The 19315-nt window shown below is 38.1% G+C and overlaps 1 protein-coding gene across 1 annotated transcript; it reads right to left on the reverse strand.

Annotated features, from left to right (window-relative positions):
- Positions 1 to 1495: 1495 nt before the first annotated feature.
- LOC307131074 (uncharacterized protein) lies at positions 1496 to 19095 on the reverse strand. Its single transcript, XM_079824492.1, has 3 exons — positions 19070 to 19095; positions 14358 to 14692; positions 1496 to 2695 (listed from the first exon to the last, which is right to left on the reverse strand). The coding sequence occupies exons 2-3, from the start codon at positions 14641 to 14643 to the stop codon at positions 1833 to 1835; spliced, it is 1149 nt and encodes a 382-aa protein (XP_079680618.1). The 5' UTR covers positions 14644 to 14692; positions 19070 to 19095; the 3' UTR covers positions 1496 to 1832.
- Between the last annotated feature and the right edge of the window lie 220 nt (positions 19096 to 19315).

The following is a 19315-nucleotide window of genomic DNA, read 5'->3' on the forward strand; positions in this document are numbered from 1 at the left end:
TCCAGAGATCGTACTGACAACGTTGTGAGAAGGTCATTATGGTAAGGAAATTACAGACATACAACGTTGAGACTACGTTGTCAGTTGGTAAGTCATGAAATTACCAAAAAGTAAGAATAAATGACGTAACTGTTACGTCGTGTGTTAGCTGGGTTGTCTCCTATGCCCACAAGAGGGCGCAAACGAGCGCAACAAGCAAATGCAAACCAAATCAACGTAATGTGGACACAAATTTGCAAACGGACATTCAGAAACAATCCATTTCCACTCACTAAACATCTATATATTGTTCGTCAAAAACACCAAGCGGACAACTTGACCTGCAGCGAGTGCTGAGCGTTTTTGGTGAGGTATGGTCAACTCAAGTATGTCTTTGCCAGCTGCGCAATATGTGGATACATAAAACGTTATACCGCATGATTTTGCCAGCAACTGAGAGGATTTTCGTCAGCCGGTATAGCGTATCTTCTCTTTCAATTATATCCATCTCATGCTCCAAAGCCCTGATGACCTTGTTCTGCACTGCTCTGTGTCTGACTGTATACACTGTCGCACATTTTCTCTCTGACTCCGAGTCCTCACTGTTTTTTTCTGCCTTTTTCAAATGAACAACACAGCCGCACCGCGCTGTACTGGATAAACAAACCGCGTCAGTTCCGTCATCGTCATGTCTCACGCCCCTCTACCAAAAATTCGAATCCACGGTTTTTGCATTCGAATGTAAATTTTTTTTGTAAATTCGACGAATATTCGAAATTCTAATTTTTATTTGACAGCCCTACTGCACACATACACAGATACACAGTCTCTCCAAGGTTGGAGTAGGTGAGCTCTGGTACTGACTAGAAAAAGTTTCCCAAAACATACAGATAGCACGTGCTTTCTCTCAGTGAGAAGTACAGACAATAGTACAGGCAATATTAATTCAATTCTTTAGGGTTTTAGTAAAAGGAAATACAAAGTGAAATAACATAAAAATGAAATGAAAGACCGAACCATATTTCATCTCTGGAAGCCGGGCTAAGCACTGTTACTGCACTCCTGTTGAGTTACAGGTGTGTGATGCCTCAAAAATCCAAACACACGACTGCTTGTGCATGTTCTGAAATCAAGCGTTTAGCGACACATCACACATCCCTAGGACATACCCTCAGTCACCACTCAGAGACCAAATACAAACTTTAGAAAATATAAAGGAAGAAACAAACAATCAGTGGTTCTCTTGATTAAGCAAAATGGCATCACCCATTGTCCAAATATGTAATACTTTTACTTTTTAAATATATTATTTTTTATTAAATCACCTTATTTTTACTAAATATTTTAGTAAGAGACATCATTCATGTTTTATTAAGCCATACAAGTCTCACCAGGGAATCCCTTTAAGGTTATCTTTAAATCTGAAACCCTTTCCACAATAATCACATATGAATGGCTACTCTCCAGTGTGAATTCTCATGTGGACTTTGAGATCTCCTTTATTTCTCCCTTTTTTCTCATGTGCCTGTTAAGGTTTCCTTTATGTGTGAAACTCTTTCCACACTGAGGGCAGGTGTAAGGCTTCTCTCCAGTGTGAATTCTCATGTGGACTTTAATATGTCCTTTATCTCTAAAACTCTTTCCACATTGTTGGCAGGTGTAAGGCTGCTCTCCAGTGTGAACTCTCAAGTGGATTTCAAGGCTTACTTTTGTACTGAAACTCTTTCCACAAGTTTGGCAGTTGAAAGGTTTCTCTCCAGTGTGAATTCTCATGTGAATTTTAAGGCTTTCTTTTCGAGTGAAACTCTTTCCACACTGTTGGCAGGTGTAAGGCTTCTCTCCAGTGTGAACACTCATGTGGGAATCAAGACTTCCTTTTTGGTTGAAACTCTTTCCACACTGTTGGCAGGTGTAAGACTTCTCTCTCGAGTGTGAATTCTCATGTGGGCTATAAGGGTTCTTTTTTTATTTAAACTCTTTCCACACTGTTGGCAGGTGTAAGGCTTCTCTCCAGTGTGAATTCTCATGTGGATGTTAAGGTTTTCTTTGTGTCTGAAACTCTTTCCACACTGTTGGCAGGTGAAAGGCTTTTCTCCAGTATGGATTCTCATGTGACTTTTAAGGTTTCCTTTAAATCTGAAACTCTTTCCACACTGTTGGCAGGTGTAAGGCTTCTCTCCAGTGTGAACCATCATGTGAACTTTAAGATCTCCTTTCTTTCTGCAACTCATTCCACACTGTTGGCAGGTGAAAGGCTTCTCTCCAGTGTGAACCATCATGTGAACTTTAAGGTTTCCTTTATTTCTGCAACTCTTTCCACACCATCGGCAGGTGTAAGGCTTCTCTCCAGTGTGAATTCTCATGTGGATGTTAAGGTTTCCTTTATCCCTGTAACTCTTTCCACACTGTTGGCAAGTGAAAGGCTTCTCTCCAGTGTGAACTCTCATGTGGACATTAAGGTTTCCTTTAAGTCTGAAACTCTTTCCACACTGTTGGCAGGTGAACGGCTTCTCTCCAGTGTGAATTCTCATGTGGATGTTAAGATCTCCTTTCTTTCTGCAACTCATTCCACACTGTTGGCAGGTGAAATAACATTTAGTTCCTGTCTTTTGAGCTCTTTTTTGTGAGGAAGTCTTTTTAGCCTGTGTCGATCTTTCTCCAGTCATGAAATCATGATGTTTAAGTTCATGACTTGCCTCTTTCAATGCCATGAGATCTAGGGCAAAAACATACATAAAACAATTTAGACATTTAAGCATCAATAGCAGGGTATAGGGTAATATGATATATAACCTATCCTATCCTAGGGACCAGGGCTGGGCAGCTTTGGTCTTGAAGGGCCACTGTCTTGCAGAGTTAAGCACGTTCTCCCATCTGTCTGCCAATGAAGTCCACTCTGAAATGCCAACTGTCCTGTATTAGCTCCGGCGTCCTGTATATTTGGCCTAAATGTCCTGTAAGTGACTTTCCTTGACCCATTTATTGAGTGCTACGCTGATCTAACCACTGACGAAGGTGTCGTTTACTCAAGTTTGTTATTATTAATGTAGACACTCGCACAAAATAGAGCAATCCCGTTGTGATGCTCATGTGTTTGTGGGTTCATTTAAAGTCCTAATGCTGCGTCATTAACGTAATTTCCATCACGCAGTTAGATGATCCTAGAAGTTGGGAGTTTACTCACAGACATCCAGCTCTCTCTGCACATTTGTCAAGTGTGTGCGCTGAAGTTGAGAGTGATTTAAACACATTCAGATGATAATATTTCATGACGATGAAGACCTGCAATGTCATCAAACAGATGTATCATGTTTCATTCCCATGTTCAGGAGCTGTGAAGACTCCGCCCTCTGGGATGGGGAGCAGCAGCTCATTTGCATTGAGACACACAGCTCATGAGACACACAAAACAGCTAATTTTCAAACCGAAAAATTGCCATTTTCAAAATGGTATATTAAATTATCTATCAGGAATTTGATCACAGACACACTGGGGACACATGAGACATATATTACATCTTGTAAAAAGGGGCATAATAGGTGCCTTTAAAGGACAACTCAGGCGAAAAATGAATCTAGGGGTAATTAACACATGGTTACCGAGTCGATCGTTCTCTGGGATAAATCCTGATGCAACATGATGCAAGACTGTTTAGACGAGATTTATTTGGCCTGTTTTCGTTTTGTATAAATTGTATCTTAATTTTAATCAATGTTTTTAATATAGTTGCTTCTTATTTCATAAGAAGTCAATCTAACAGACAATGGCCTTAGCGCACGCGTCTCATAAATGAACTTTAGATGGAAATTATATTTGAGTAGGGCTGGGCGATATGGAGCAAAAAATATATCTCTATATATTTTGCTATATCTCGATATACGATATAGATCTCGATATCTTTACAGGAAAAAGAACCCCCCAAAAACTACTACAAAAACAAATATGCCAAATACCACAAAGTCTTTTTTTTATTGAAGTGCAAAGAGGTAGGCAGTTCATGTAGGAACATATTAGGGATGCAACAATACAGTAAGTCCACAGTTCAATACATACCACGGTTTTTAAACGGTTTTCGGTTCTGATGGCTAGTCGCATCAGATTTTTGCTATTCTATTCTTAGCCGAACAGCAAGAGCTTAAGGAGGAAAAAATACTATTTTTTTTATTGCAATACTCTTTCTTTATTTTACTTAAAAGACTTGAAAACCTTACTTAAACTAAAAAACTTTACTTTTAAAAACCTTGTACACATTCCTAGTGTACTGTATAATATAAAATAAATACATATTTATAAAGATTGACACTGGCAGCTCAGAGCTGTACAGCAGCATTTAAGTATGAAATTGAATCAATAAATGTAAAAATAAAACACTACATAGACTTCCCTATAAAATATACATTGATTCTTATTAAAGCTACTGTATTAGTTTTTCAGTCAAGAGACTTGAGTGATTTTGTCTTTGTCTTTTGTTATTTTATTAACCACTAAAGGAATAGTTCACTCAAAAATTCTGTCATTGATTACTCGCGCTCAAGTTGTTTTAAACCTGAATAAAGTTCTTTCTTCTGTTGGACATAACATATATTTTGAAGAATATTGGAAACCAAACAGTTGCTGGTCCCCACTGTAGGAAATAATAATATGAATGTCAATCGCTATCATCAGCTGTCTGTGTTCAACAGAAGAAATTAATACAGGTTTGGAACAACATTAGAGTGAGTAAATAATGACATCATTTTAGAGTGATCTGTCCCTTTAAGGACAAGCGGCAGCGTGTTCACTAGGCTGACCTGCTGTCAATTTAAGACTTTCACGCATCTAATATACAGACACACGCCTATTTTACTTTGACTTTAGACATAACCGACTGTGTTTATGTTAACCAGTAATCAAGATTTAGTCCAGTAATCACTTGTTTGACAGGCTTTTAGTGCGCGCGCTCGGGAAAGCACATGGTGCCCTACGCGCAAGGCTTTAAAACGCATGCAAATAATGAATTTTCATTCAAAAATAAAAACTCAAATCAAGGGCATAGTAAGTAACCTTCTCCAGCAAGCAAGCCGCTCTCTCTCCATAGTGTACAGTCGCGGGAGTTCTTGTCTCGCAAAGTAATGCCTCCTTGGTAAACTGTATCTTGGATCAAGTGTTTGAGAACCAACTGTCGGCATTCATGGCAGTAGACATCTGTCTGCTGTTCGTCCGAAACCTTAAAACCAAAGTATCTCCATATAATGGAGCCAGTTGTTTTTGAGACGAGTTCTGTAGCCTCCGAGCTGGTTGCGGACGCCGCCATGACAACACGCGAGGGGAGGGGGAGCAAAAGCAAGGAGGCGGGGGGGCGAGCACAGCACAGAGAAGGCAAACAAGCAAAGTGGCGGATTCAGAATTAAATATAAACAATATATATCGATATACGATATGTCAAAATCCATATCGTGTTTAAAAAATATCTCGATATATTTTAAATATCGAGATATCGCCCACCCCTATATTTGAGTATTAATTGCCTTTTTTTACCGTAAATTTCGTTTTGTATAAATTGTATCTTAATTTTAATCAATGTTTTTAAAACGAATTTTGCTTCATATTGACGTTTAAATATACCCTATGTTGTTGTTGTTTTTAGAAGGTTAATTGCTTTCTTTAAACTGAATTTCGTTTTGTAGAAGTTGTATCTTAATTTTAAATATATTTGATATGATATAACAGACTGGTACAATACATATTTTAGTATATTTGATACCAATATAGCAGACAATAGCCTTAGCGCTGGCTCATGCATTTCACATGTTTCTGACTGAAGCTCGAAATGATATTTGAGTATTTTGTGTATTTGATCGTTTACAAATGATTCAGAAAATATTTGCCATTGAAATGACTGGGAAAAAGTGTCCCAATCAACCTAAAGTCACCAGATACTATTTTAAATCATAATTGCATTGCATTATGTTGTTTTAAATCCCAAATATTTTACTTATAACATTCATCATTACCAATTGTCACAATATTACTGTTTTTTTTTAGCTCTTCTTTCAAAAACATTTCTGATTGAAATCTTGTTTCTTTTTTGGCAGATAATTTAGCTTGCTTTAAGTAAAAACTTTAAGTAAAAACATTTAGATACCCCCCCCCAAAAAAACTATATATATATATATATATATATATATATATATATATATATATATATATATATTATTTTTTTTTTTTTTTTTTTTTTTTTTACTGTTACTGTACTTATCTAGTAAACCTAAAATCTAGTAGGCCAACCTAAAGCTCATTTATTATGCAGCTCATTATTATGCAGGTCTTTGTTTCTCAGGAGTGATCACATTATTATTCATGGTTTGTTCACGCCTACTCGCATAAGGCCTGAGTAAAGAAAAAGTATTTTACAAAATGTAAATGAATATATTGTTTTATGTGAATGAGTAGGCTCAATGATTCTCACATCAGTTTGAAGCAAAAACTCTAAACAAAAACACCCAAATAATCAAAGGGCTTGTGAACACATATCTATTGTGTTTTGAAGCCTTAATTTTAAAACAATTTTTTTAGTTTTTTCAAAAATTATGCATTAACAATATTCTCTCAAAAATACAAGCATGTACATACATGTTGCTCACATATTATGGTAGCCCAGTTTGTGCTGAACACAGTGTAATTACACTTTTGCCATCAATGTGTTTATAAGCAACTGAAAAAAACACAAATGTCAGAGCATGTCAAAACTTCTAAAGGGCCCCAAAACAGCTCAGACTCCTAGGGGTTAACAACACAAACCCATCGTTTCACTTCAGAATGCATTCATTAACCCACAAAGCCATATGGATTACTTTTATAATGGATGTATTTTGGCTTCAAATTTTGAGCTGCCATTTACTGCCACTATAATACTTGGATTAACCAGGACATTTTTAAAGGGGTCATGAATTGAGAAATCAACTTGAGCTTTTGATTTATAAAAGGTCATGGTAATATAAGAATATCCTGTAAGTTTCGGAGCTGAAAACTTCCTTGTTAGTCAAAGAAAAGCTTTTATTGACAGCAGGCTCAACAAATGCTCAATCTGTGCATGTGCTTCCCTATGACATCAGAGTGCAGTGAAACGCCACCTTGACCGAAGATGACGAACGCCTGATTCTGTAGCCCTGCCCACCGATTCGTGCATGACATGTAATAGATAAATAACATAGGCGTACGTGGAGCTAAACCGGATCGAACTTCCAAGCAATAAACATGCCGCATAAGATTAATTTGGATTCCAAATTTAGGAATGTGGTTGAACTTTGTTATATTTAATTAAGTTTTATTAAGTTTAAATTAAGTTCCAGCTCACGTGGGTAAGACATTGTGCATTTGTTCATGTCATTTAACTGTGGATTATTTGTAAACAAGACACCGGTCAAGACTGGATTTTCAGACAGAATGAAATTATAAATTGATGCTGTGCCTTTTAGATCTAACAGGAACGATGCAACACACTTATGCAAGTGAAAAATGTATTATTTTATTAAAGTCTATTGAACGTTCGCCGGTTCCCGCCTCCTTCTTCCCACACAAACAAACTTTACTACATAGTCCTTTTACCAAATCCTATGCGGTAGGTTAAACCACGTTGTGGCAACGAGTGTTGTGTAAAAATGCGCCACTTTGTGCCACCTGGCTTTTTAAAATTGTATTGATCATGGGATGAATACATTTAACATTTCTATTTTCTCATTGTACAGGGAGTGCAGAATTATTAGGCACGTTGATTTTCTGATCATATTTTTTTTCCAGGCACATTTGACCAATTCCAAACCACAGTAATCCTAATAACTACTATTGATTTAGTATTTAATAATGTATAAGTGATATATAATTGTTCATGAAGGCTGGAAATGAAAATCACCTTATATTCAGGTGTGCAGAATTATTAGGCATGTTTTCTTTTACAGATAAATTGAGCCAAAAAAGAGATTTAACTCAGACTGAAAAGTCAAAAAGTATTAAATGCCCATGAGAAGGATGCAATACTAATGCAATACTAGACATTGCAGTTAAGGCATGACCATTGGACAGTGAAATGCTCGTTGGGTCAGCAGGATCTGACAAAAACAGGTGGTGAAGAAAAGACACCTGTTAACTGCAAAAGAATTAAGAATTAAGGTGAAGAATTAAGGGTGAAACCATCAGGAACCCTTTAGTCTCCAGCACCACCATTTTCCAGAGCTGAACCTACCTGGAGTCTCCAGAAGTGCAAGGTGTCAGGATCTCAGAGACTTCAGTTAGGTAAAGAATCCTAAAAAATGACCCCCACTAGATAAGAATCACAAGCTGAAGTGTTGTAAAATACATGAAGAAGGTTTTTTTATAGGCTTTATGGACAGATAGGTTGAGAGTGACTCTTGAAGGACCAGCACCACATCCTCTAGCTCCACTGTTTGAAGAATTCATCTTCCAGAATCTGGCAGTACGTTTTGGGAGTTCATTTTTAGTCCATCTCTGCAAAACGGACTTCAGGATGGACTAAAATGAACTCCCAAAACGTACTGCTAGATTCTGGAAGATGAATTCTTCAAACAGTGGTACTAGAGGATGTGGTGCTGGTCCTTCAAGAGTCACTCTACACCTATAAAACCTATAAAGCCTATAAAAAAGCAGGCTTCATGTATTTTACAACACTTCAGCTTATGATTCTTATTTAGTGGGGGTCATTTTTTAGGATTCTTTACCTAACTGAAGTCTCTGAGATCCTGACACCTTGCACTTCTGGAGACTCCACGTAGGTTGCAGCTCTGGAAAATGGTGGCGCTGGAGACTAAAGGGTTCCTGATGGTTTCACCCTTAATTCTTCACCTTAATTCTTAATTCTTTTGCAGTTAACAGGTGTCTTTTCTCCGCCACATGTTTTTGTCTGACCCTGCTGACCCAATAAGCATTTCACTGTCCAATGGTCATGCCTTAACTGCAATGTCTAGTATTGCATTAGTATTGCATCCTTCTCATGGGCATTTAATACTTTTTGACTTTTCAGTCTGAGTTAAATCTCTTTTTTGGCTCAATTTATCTGTAAAAGAAAACATGCCTAATAATTCTGCACACCTGAATATAAGGTGATTTTCATTTCCAGCCTTCATGAACAATTATATATCACTTATACATTATTAAATACTAAATCAATAGTAGTTATTAGGATTACTGTGGTTTGGAATTGGTCAAATGTGCCTGGAAAAAAAATATGATCAGAAAATCAACGTGCCTAATACTTCTGCACTCCCTGTATTAAATTATGACTCTTATGATCACGGCATTATAATATGGTGTTATTATTATATTGTTTATCTCGCGGCTGTCTTCATAGACATGCCAGCCGTGGCAATATATTTTTAACAAAGGTGATGAGCAAAGGTTGGTTCATAATTTGTTAATATTGATATTTCATTGTTTCTGTTTTATGCACTGCAGGTGGACATTGAATTTTCCAAGATAACAGGTGGAAAAGAAGACATGTTTAACAAGAAATGGGAAGGGAAACAGAGCATGTATACAATAATCTTTTTATACAATATAAAAATAATAAAATAATTTTTTAACACACAATTGTGTTAGATGTATACAAAAAGTACACATTAATGTGTTTTGTAACACGTGTGTATTTTCACAACATATTCTGTGTTGTATTTAACCAGGGTATATACAGAACTTCTTAAGTTGAATTTAATACCTTTTACTACCTTTTTTAATACCTTAAAAATATTTTTTAATACCAGCGCGACTTCAAGCTGCAACTATAGTAGCGTAAATGAAATATCTTTCCAAATGGAATAACATATTGCATCACAATGTAACGAGGTCATTATAACTTAACATCAACTCATCAACTCAGCCCACAGAGATGAGAATAGAAATAAAGACAGAACAGGAAGGAGACATCATCTTCATAGTTTGTGCAGTGTACAGAGGGAAACAAGAGCAATTTTCACGGCGCAATATAGATTTTTTTTACTTTTTCGTTTTAAATCATGAAGGCGAGTCAGTGGATATCACAAAAAAAACGCAATGTGCGCGAGAGTCGGTGAAGTCTCAAACCTAGTCAATTATTCACTACAGAAAGTGAAAGTAAAATCTGACAAGCTTTCGGCGCATATTCTCACAGAGACAAGAGATATCTTGTTATTTATATAAATCTGCTTTAACATATGCTGATAATGTATAGCCTATAACTGTCTGAATTTATATTCTTAATATTTCTCTTGTGGCCCATATTGTGAAACAAATTAGAAGAGAAGTATAGCCCCATTTCGTGTTAAACAAGTTGTATTGAAATAAAGCTGCTCTTACTTTCTGATAATACTGATATTATTGTAGTGTTCTGACATATTATAGACTGATAATCATTTTAATTATAGGCCTATAATTCCTTGTTTAATTGGGCAAAATGTATTTAAATAATGAGGAGTAAGCTAATCTATCTATTCTATTATTATGCAGCGTCGGTTATGCATTGATGCATTATAAAATTATCACGGGGGAAAATTAAATGTAATATCAATTTAATAATAAAAGTAGGCCTACCCTAATAATAATAATAATAATCATTTATAGGCCTATACATAAATTGAAAATGCTAAATCCTCTTGATATCGATAGCTGATGCATTTGATAGGCTATGTCTCTATTATAGGTTTTTCGCGCATATTTCACTCGTACAGTGAGCAGACAAGTCGCGTTCGACGATCGGACCGCACAGTGTGAGCCATGGTGTGAGCACAAACCGTGAGCTTTGGCTTTACATCGCATGCGATCTACTCGTACAGTGTGAGTAGATAACCTTGCTGAAATCGCACAGTGTATGCCCAGCTTTAAGCAACTTGCATATTTCGAAACAGCTCTTCAATGCCATCGCTCAAATATAAAGAGTGGTGTTTAGTTGCAAGGTCTAAACACCACAGCACCTCAGTTCGCAATGTAGCGGTGGTGATAGGGCATAGCGTCTGCTGTCTGACGTCAGTCACGCACCTGTTGATGATGCTGCTAGGATTAACGTTACTGCTGGCAGTGGTTTGAATCGGGAGAGCAGTCAGGGTTGAGGGCAAAGCAGTGGAGGTTGAGGTCGTTGATGCATCCGTAGCGCAGAACATTGATATGGGAAGCTGCTCGATACGTCCGCGCATCTTGGTGGCTGCTATATGATTATATGCGATTTGACGCCATTCACCCCCACCCAGGTTATATAAATTGTCTTCTTGCAAACGTGGCAATAAGCCTCGCGACTGTTGCAAACTACTGGCCTAAGCCAGTCTTTAAATCGTGAGTCCTCCAGCCAGAGGTCCGAAAACTTGCATTTCCCCATACTTTACTTACTGAATGGAAGCGAGCTTGCGTACATGCTTGGCAGCAAGCCAGCCGCAGACCCAGTTTGTTTCAGCGCGCGCGCGAATGAACACCACCTCACATGATATTGCGCAGGTCCTACTCTCAACAAATAAATAAATCCACGCAAATTGTAGAAAAAAAGGCCTGTACTTAACACAAATTGAAAATGTATCTAAAAAAATTGGCCTCGAAAATGTAATACCTCGTCAGATGACGTTTACTACTTTTTACTACTTTTTAATGCCCTTAATTTTGGCTAATTTAATTTACTACCTTTTACAACCCCGCGGACACCCTGTTAACACAACATCTGTTGTCCCGGAGCACACTCAGAACAGGTGTTGAAAACAACAGAGTGAAGAGGTCTTTAACCGCTTTGAACTCATCGTGATCTCTTTGATGATGGATACAGTGTGGGTGTGAGCATGAGCGTACCATGACCCGTGAGCGACTGATTACCATGGAAACTTGAAATTCACATAATCCTGGTACCCCAACTCAATTATACTTGGTGTAGCGCCTTTCATGTTCAGTCACGACTGTCAATGCACTTACGCTAGCTCTCTGCTTCCCTGCTGCGTCACGTGTTCCCTAAGGTAACGATGTGTTCAAAAACAGAAATTTATTAAGCAAAAGACTGATTTTTTTTAGGAATTTAACTGAAGTCTGAGTCAAGTCTCAAGTCAAAGTCAATTCTAGTATTTTATTGATATCAAGCAAGTCTCAAGTCCTAACTAGGGGTCGACCGATTATCGGCGTGGCCGATTATCACCGCCAATATTAAGCATTTTTATGGTTATCTGTATCGGCCATTTTCAAAACCGATTGGTTATCGGTCTACTTGATCTGTAATAATCGGTATCGGTATCAGTCCTGAAAAACGCATAGTGGTCGACCCCTAGTCCTAACTTAAGTCATGTGATTCAAGTCCCCCACCTCTGGTATGTAGCATTTCTTTACCAGTTTTTTTTTTGTTTGTTTTTTTTTTTTTACATATTTTGACATACAGTGGGGAGAACAAGTATTTAATAAACTGCCAATTTTGCAGGTTTGCCCACTTACAGTAATTTTTATCATAGGTACTCTTCAACTGTGAGTGACGGAATCTAAAACAAAAATCCAGAAAATCACATTGTATGATTTTTAAGTAATTAATTTGCATTTTATTGCATGACATAAGTATTTGATACATCAGAAGAGCAGAACTTAATATTTGGTACAGAAACCTTTGTTTGCAATTACAGAGATCATACGTTTCCTGTAGTTCTTGCCCAGGTTTGCAGACACTGCAGCAGGGATTTTGGCCCACTCCTCCATACACACCTTATCCAGATCCTTCAGGTTTTGGGACGTTCAGCTCCCTCCAAAGATTTTCTATTGGGTTCAGGTTTGGAGACTGGCTAGGCCACTCCAGGACCTTGAGATGCTTCTTACGGAGCCACTCCTTAGTTGCCCTGGCTGTGTGTTTCGGGTCGTTTTCTTGCTGGAAGACCCAGCCACAACCCATCTTCAATGCTCTTACTGAGGGAAGGAGGTTGTTGGCCAAGATCTTGCGATTCATGCCCCCATCCATCCTCCTCTCAATATGGTGCAGTCGTCCTGTCCCCTTTGCAGAAAAGCATCCCCAAAGAATGATGTTTCCACCTCCATGCTTCACGGTTGGGATGGTGTTCTTGGGGTTGTACTCATCCTTCTTCCTCCAAACACGGCGAGTGGAGTTTAGACCAAAAAGCTCTATTTTTGTCTCCTCAGACCACATGACCTTCTCCCATTCCTCCTCTGGATCATCCAGATGGTCATTGGCAAACTTCAGACAGGCCTGGACATGCGCTGGCTTGAGAAGGGGGACCTTGCGCAGGATTTGAATCCATGAGGGCGTAGTGTGTTACTAATGGTTTTCTTTGAGACTGTGGTCCCAGCTCTCTTCAGGTCATTGACCAGGTCCAGCCGTGTAGTTCTGGGCTGATCACTCACCTTCCTCATGATCATTGATGCCCCACGAGGTGAGATCTTGCATGGTGCCCCAAAACGAGGGAGATTGACTGTCATCTTGAACTTCCTCCATTTCTAATAATTGTGCCAACAGTTGTTGCCTTCTCACCAAGCTGCTTGCCTATTGTCCTGTAGCCCATCCCAGCCTTGTGCAGGTCTCCAATTTTATCCCTGATGTCCTTACACAACTCTCTGGTCTGGGCCATTGGGGAGAGGTTGGAGTCTGTTTGATTGAGTGTGTGAACAGGTGTCTTTTATACAGGTAACGAGTTCAAACAGGTGCAGTTAATACAGGTAATGAGTGGAGAACAGGAGGGCTTCGTAAAAAAAAATCTAACAGGTCTGTGAGAGCCGGAATTCTCACTGGTTGGTAGGTGATCTAATACTTATGTCACGCAATAAAATGCTAATTAATTACTTAATCATACAATGTGATTTTCTCGATTTTTGTTTTAGATTCCGTCTCTCACAGTTGAAGAGTACCTTTGATAAAAATTACAGCCTTCTACATGCTTTGTAAGTGGGCAAACCTGCAAAATCGGCAGTCTATCAAATACTTGTTCTCCGCACTGTAAATAAGCTACCATTGTACACACAGTATGAAATGAACACCCGCCATATTGCTGTAATTTGGGGATATTGCGCAGTGGCTGAATTATTCAGCTTTTAAGAATAAGTCGAAGATATGCAGATTCTCCGGAAATGGGTGGAACTAATGCACAAATGCCATTGTCATTGGTTGGCACTCAATTCTATTAACGTTCCTGTTTTCATTTCAGCAAATCAGTTAGAGCGAAAGCAGACGTGATTAACCCTTGTGCGACCGTATCGTGCATAAGCTTTTCTTGTTATAGAGAGTTATGAGAGGATCTGCGAGCGTGTAGATTTGACGAATGCCAAGTTTACTTCAACCAGCAGGATTGAAGACATCCACAAGACATTCTTCACAAATATCCTTCATTTCTATAGAGCTGGAGATTTTAATAATTATCAAATGAGTGAGTTCAGCTTTGAGAATGAAACCAACCTGTTTGTTCCTCAGTTTCTTTATCTTTCACTCTCAATGTTTCTTCAATCTTCACATCTTCTCTCTCCTCTTTCTCTCTTTGTTCCTCAGTTTCTTCATGTTTCACTCTCAATGTTTCTTCAATCTTCACATCTTCACTCTCCTCTTTCTCTGTTTGTTCCTCAGTTTCTTCAATCTTCATGTCTTCTCTCTCCTCTTTCTCTGTTTGTTCCTCAGTTTCTTCATGTTTCAAACTGAATACATTTTCAATCTTCAGGTCTTCACTCTCCTCTTTAATAAACAGCATTTTTATAGTAGTGTCACGTGGATCTCAGTCACTTCTCCAGGAGTTTTTCCTGTTTAAGATGAGAATAATTAACAGAAAGAAAAAGAGTAGGTTTCAATCAGCTCTAGTTCGGTATCAGCAATCTCAGTAAACCTCAAATCTAGCACTACAAACTAATAATGAACACAAATTATACAGACACTACATACAGGGCTCTAGAGTGCAACCAAAATTTGTAAAGGTGCAACTAAAAATGTACCCAGGTCGCACCTTTGCACCTAATATCCTCTCATCCACTGCCTCTCAACGAACGAAGCCGTAGCGTTTGTTCTCCTTTGACAGAACTCTTACTTATGGTTGGATCATATCGTGGTCTAAACCAATCAGAGACAGAGATGGGGCAGGTCTTTGCCTCTGATTGGCTGTTGTCCAGATATTCCTGTACACCTACACTGCTCTGTGCTGTGTGAAATGAAATTGCGCCCGAGCAGCAGAGAATCAGTTACAGCAATCAGCATCAGCCGACGAACAATAATCAGCATCAGCACGACGAACAATAATCAGCATCAGCACGACGAACAATGAAAAGAAACAGACCCATAGAGAGTTTTCATAAAGAAAAGTAAGCCTGTTCCCCACAACACTCTCCTTGGTTAATGCTCCAACAACAGCCCAGACATGGAGATACTTCAGCCACCAGTCTCCCCTAGGGATGTGTACCGAAACCCGGTATTAAATGAGCCCCGGTGCTAAATTATGAAAGACCGCAGAATCGACAAGCTCTGACGCTATCGGTTCTGCTGTCGGTACTGGAGAAATGAAGAAAATACACGTAATATTTAGTATTGATATATAGACGTTATCTTGCAAATTCTATATCTGCCAGCCGTTTCTATATGAGAATATTAAACAATCTTTCCGTGATGCATTTTTGCTTTTCGCAAATTAGAGAGAGAGAGAGAGAGAGAGAGAGAGAGATCTACGGCGAGCACAACACAACAATCCCAGTTTAATGAGTGACGATGGCCAAGAGAACTAAACAAAAGCTGTGATATTAATATAATTTTTTTGAGGATTACAAAAAGAAGATATGAGGTAAAACTATTATAAACTAGCCGTGTTCCGTCGAGCACAACTTCCTTCCCTTCACAGCAGCGAGCTGTCATTTCGCCCTAAACTCAATGTCAGAATCAGTGATTGTTGTAAAAGGCAGTGTCTACTGTTGCTAAAATGCAGGATATATTTAGTGATACAAAGAGCTATTAAATGCACAATAATCCACGGAAGAGACACTGTTTCCAACTTCAAGGCGGCTTGTGTGTGTGTGTTGTGTGAAACGGACCAACTTGCACATCATACATTAGACTTTGTGTGCGCATCTAAACAATTATATACACAACAAATAGAATATGGATTGTAGAGTAGTCACTTAAACACAATTTATGTCTTAAATTGGCGTAAATAGTTTGGAGAAATGGGAGAATATGATATTATTAGAGCTGCATTCGGTCTTAAAGGGGCAGCGTCTAATAAACCAGCTGACGATTGGGCCATTAATGTGAATCAAACAACAAAAGGCAAAGAGAAAATATGCGCAGCTCTATCAATTCTACAATGAAAACTATGGAGCGTTATTTTACATTTCATTACTTCATTAGATTTCTTTGTAGGCCGTGTTACTTAATGTTAGTAGACCTTCCTGAAATTAAAGTACTGTTGTTTATTTTGTTAATTTATGTCTTTGTTTTATTGTGTATTTATTTAACATTTGTTTGCACTTGTTCTTATATTGTATCTTATGCATATAAAACAAAAAAATGCCTGCACACTGGTCCATTTACCAATATATGTTTTATATTTGTTTTGTTCAAACATTGATATTTTAGATATTTTACTTTTCAGATTATAAAACAATGTTAATTATGTTCTTAATTAGTTTTTTTTATTAAAGGGTGGTTGCATGCGATTTCACCTTTTTAACTTTAGTTAGTGTGTAATGTTGCGGTCAAACATAGTGAGGTCAAAATTCTGGCCGGGTCATAGATATATACATAGATTCCACATTAGTGCCTGCGTGGATCGCTCGAATGAGGATCTACGTATACATATCTATGACCCGGCCGGAATTTTGACCTCACTCACGGGAAGTGATGGCAGTCTGGAGAGCTGAAGCGTTCGTCTGATATGAGGTGAAATTAATTGCATAAATACCGTTGGGTTTCTCTCAGAAACCGATCGTTCCGTGTCTTAAGACATCAATGTGTCGTCACGAGCCGCGGGGTTTAATTTTAAGTTGTCTGTCCATGTTTTTTTTTTACTCTAATAGAATTAGACCCCATTGACAAGCATTATATGAGTGACACACAGCACTGGTTGGAGTTAAAAATCTTCATTTGTGTTCTACTGAAGAAACGAAGACACCTACATCTTGGATGCCTTAGGGGTAAGCAGAAAAACATCACATTTTCGTTTTTGGGTGAACTATCCCTTTAACATAAACACTGCCCCCGCGAACACGCAACAAAGTGGGCGGGGCCAAGTCGCAGTCATTACGAAAGAGGGAGAGCTGTTGCAGAACTACAAACTACATTTGGCCATCTAAACAATCTAAGACCATTGCGTTTTTCGGAGGGATGGGCTCCACAGAAGCAGGAAGCAAACGAGCCGTTCAAAGGACAGTGGAGACAGCGGTGTGGAATAAAGGTGAAATATAAGAAAAATACGGCATTTAAAAAAAAAAGGAATATTAAGACATGTTATACTGTGCCCCATAAACACAACCAAGCCTAAAAAAACCCCGGAACCACCCCTTTAAGAAAAATATAAAAAAGAACCGATAAGAATACCGTTAAAGTACCGGATCGATAAGCAGTATCGTTTAGAGTAGTAATACCGTTAAAACCTTAACGATACCCATCCCTAGTCTCCTTAGGCCCTGGTCTAGAAACCTGCTCTCCCCCGGGACGACCACAGGACCTGCACTCCCGCGGATCACGATCAACTGAGATGATAGCTTTTTAGGAATTACGAAGGGAGCACACTTTGCGCACATTCTGCCACGCCACACCATGCACGCTTTTGCTTTTACGTTAAATTACTTGAAACTGTATCACTGAAAAAAAAATCTATTTATACTTTTATGTGGGCGGGAGTGGGACAAAACATGAAGCAAGAAGGTATATGTAAATGTTTTAATTTGGCAGCTCAGTGAAGTAATATTTATATATATAGAGTCAAGCCCAAAATTATTCATACCCTTGGTAAATGTGACCAAAGAAGGCTGTGAAAATAAATCTGCGTTGTTAATCCTTTTGATCTTTTGTTCTAAAAATGTATCAAATTATAACCTTTCATTGGACAATAAACATTTTATATGGGGGGGAAATCTTATTATGAAATAAATGTTTTTCTCTAATACACATTCTTCACAATGAATCATACCCTTTTATTCAATACTTTCTGCCACCTCTTTTTGCCAAGATAACAGCTCTGAGTCTTTTTCTATAATGGCTGATGAGTTTGGAGAACACCTGAGAAGAGATCAGAGCCCATTCCTTCATACAGAATCTCTCCAGATCCTTCAGATTCCCACATCATGTTGGTGCTTCTTCTCTTCAGTTCACCCCACTCATCTTCTCAGGGCTCTATGCTTACATTTTTCTTGAAGAGCACATTTTTAAAATTAGGAGCAAAGTCAGAAATTTAGGAGCACTTTCTGATCAATAACACGCATTCCAATTATAACTTTCCCATTACAGGACGATCTTTGGCCCTTTAAATTAATGTCCAGGGGCATTTTTACCATTATAAGAGCAATGTTTTCTAATCTTATTAAATGTATGTATCATCTTTTGTCAATTTCTTCAATTAAAATAGAAAAGTTGTTTTTAAAATGTTAATTTAAACAATACATTCAGTTAGAGCAATAAGACACAATCAGACTTTTACCAATCTAATTAAATCAGCATCAAAAGATCCATCTTTGCACTGTAGAAGTGGCTCAGCAGCTCCATCTGAAGTGCAGTTTAGACACATTTACAGCTCATGGGTAAATAATGTTGTATGAATGTTTTAAATATAAGATTTTGAATTTAGAAAAAGGCTATGTACAAGTTAAACTTAGTTAAAAGATTGATATTTTAAATAAAAATCTATGCAAAGTATAGAAATGAAAATAAAACAACCAGTAGGTGGTGTCAAGTCTATATGTGCGAGTCATTCAATCGTTCAAACGCACTGCACTTTTGTACAATGTGCAATCATGCCAATACTCGGAGTCCGTAACTTTAAGCGCTCTGGCGCTAAACAAAACTGCATGCGTCTGTTACTTTACTCACACAACGTTGATAAGTGTTAGATAAAGCATTGAATAATAAACCATTCGATCTGCGTCGCCTGTACAACATTGAAGATGATTTCTATAGTTTTAAACGCTTAAAACACAAACCTTTCTTCAGCAGAATCACAACAGATGCAGGAGCGTGGCGCAGCCTAATGACGTCACATCACCAAAATAAAAGTCCCGTTCACACGCGACAGTCTACAATCACAGACGTGCACACATTCAAATATTACAAGGGATGACAGAAATTCAGAGTTGAATGTATTAGTGAAAAGCATACTTAAATACATGTTGTTCAAGGATGAGCTGAAAATATTAGGAAACTAGTAAAGACTGTTAGACTTTGTCAAT

The sequence above is a fragment of the Gobio gobio genome, assembly GCF_949357685.1.
Source record: "Gobio gobio genome assembly, chromosome: 1".
Classification (NCBI taxonomy): Eukaryota; Metazoa; Chordata; class Actinopteri; order Cypriniformes; family Gobionidae; genus Gobio; species Gobio gobio.

Coding starts and splice junctions, on each gene's coding strand:
- LOC307131074 (XM_079824492.1), bottom strand. CDS start 14,643: ATGCTGTTTATTAAAGAGGAGAGTGAAGACCTGAAGATTGAAAATGTA. Junction 2,696..14,357: donor AGAAACTGAGGAACAAACAG/GTTGGTTTCATT, acceptor TTTTTGCCCTAG/ATCTCATGGCATTGAAAGAG.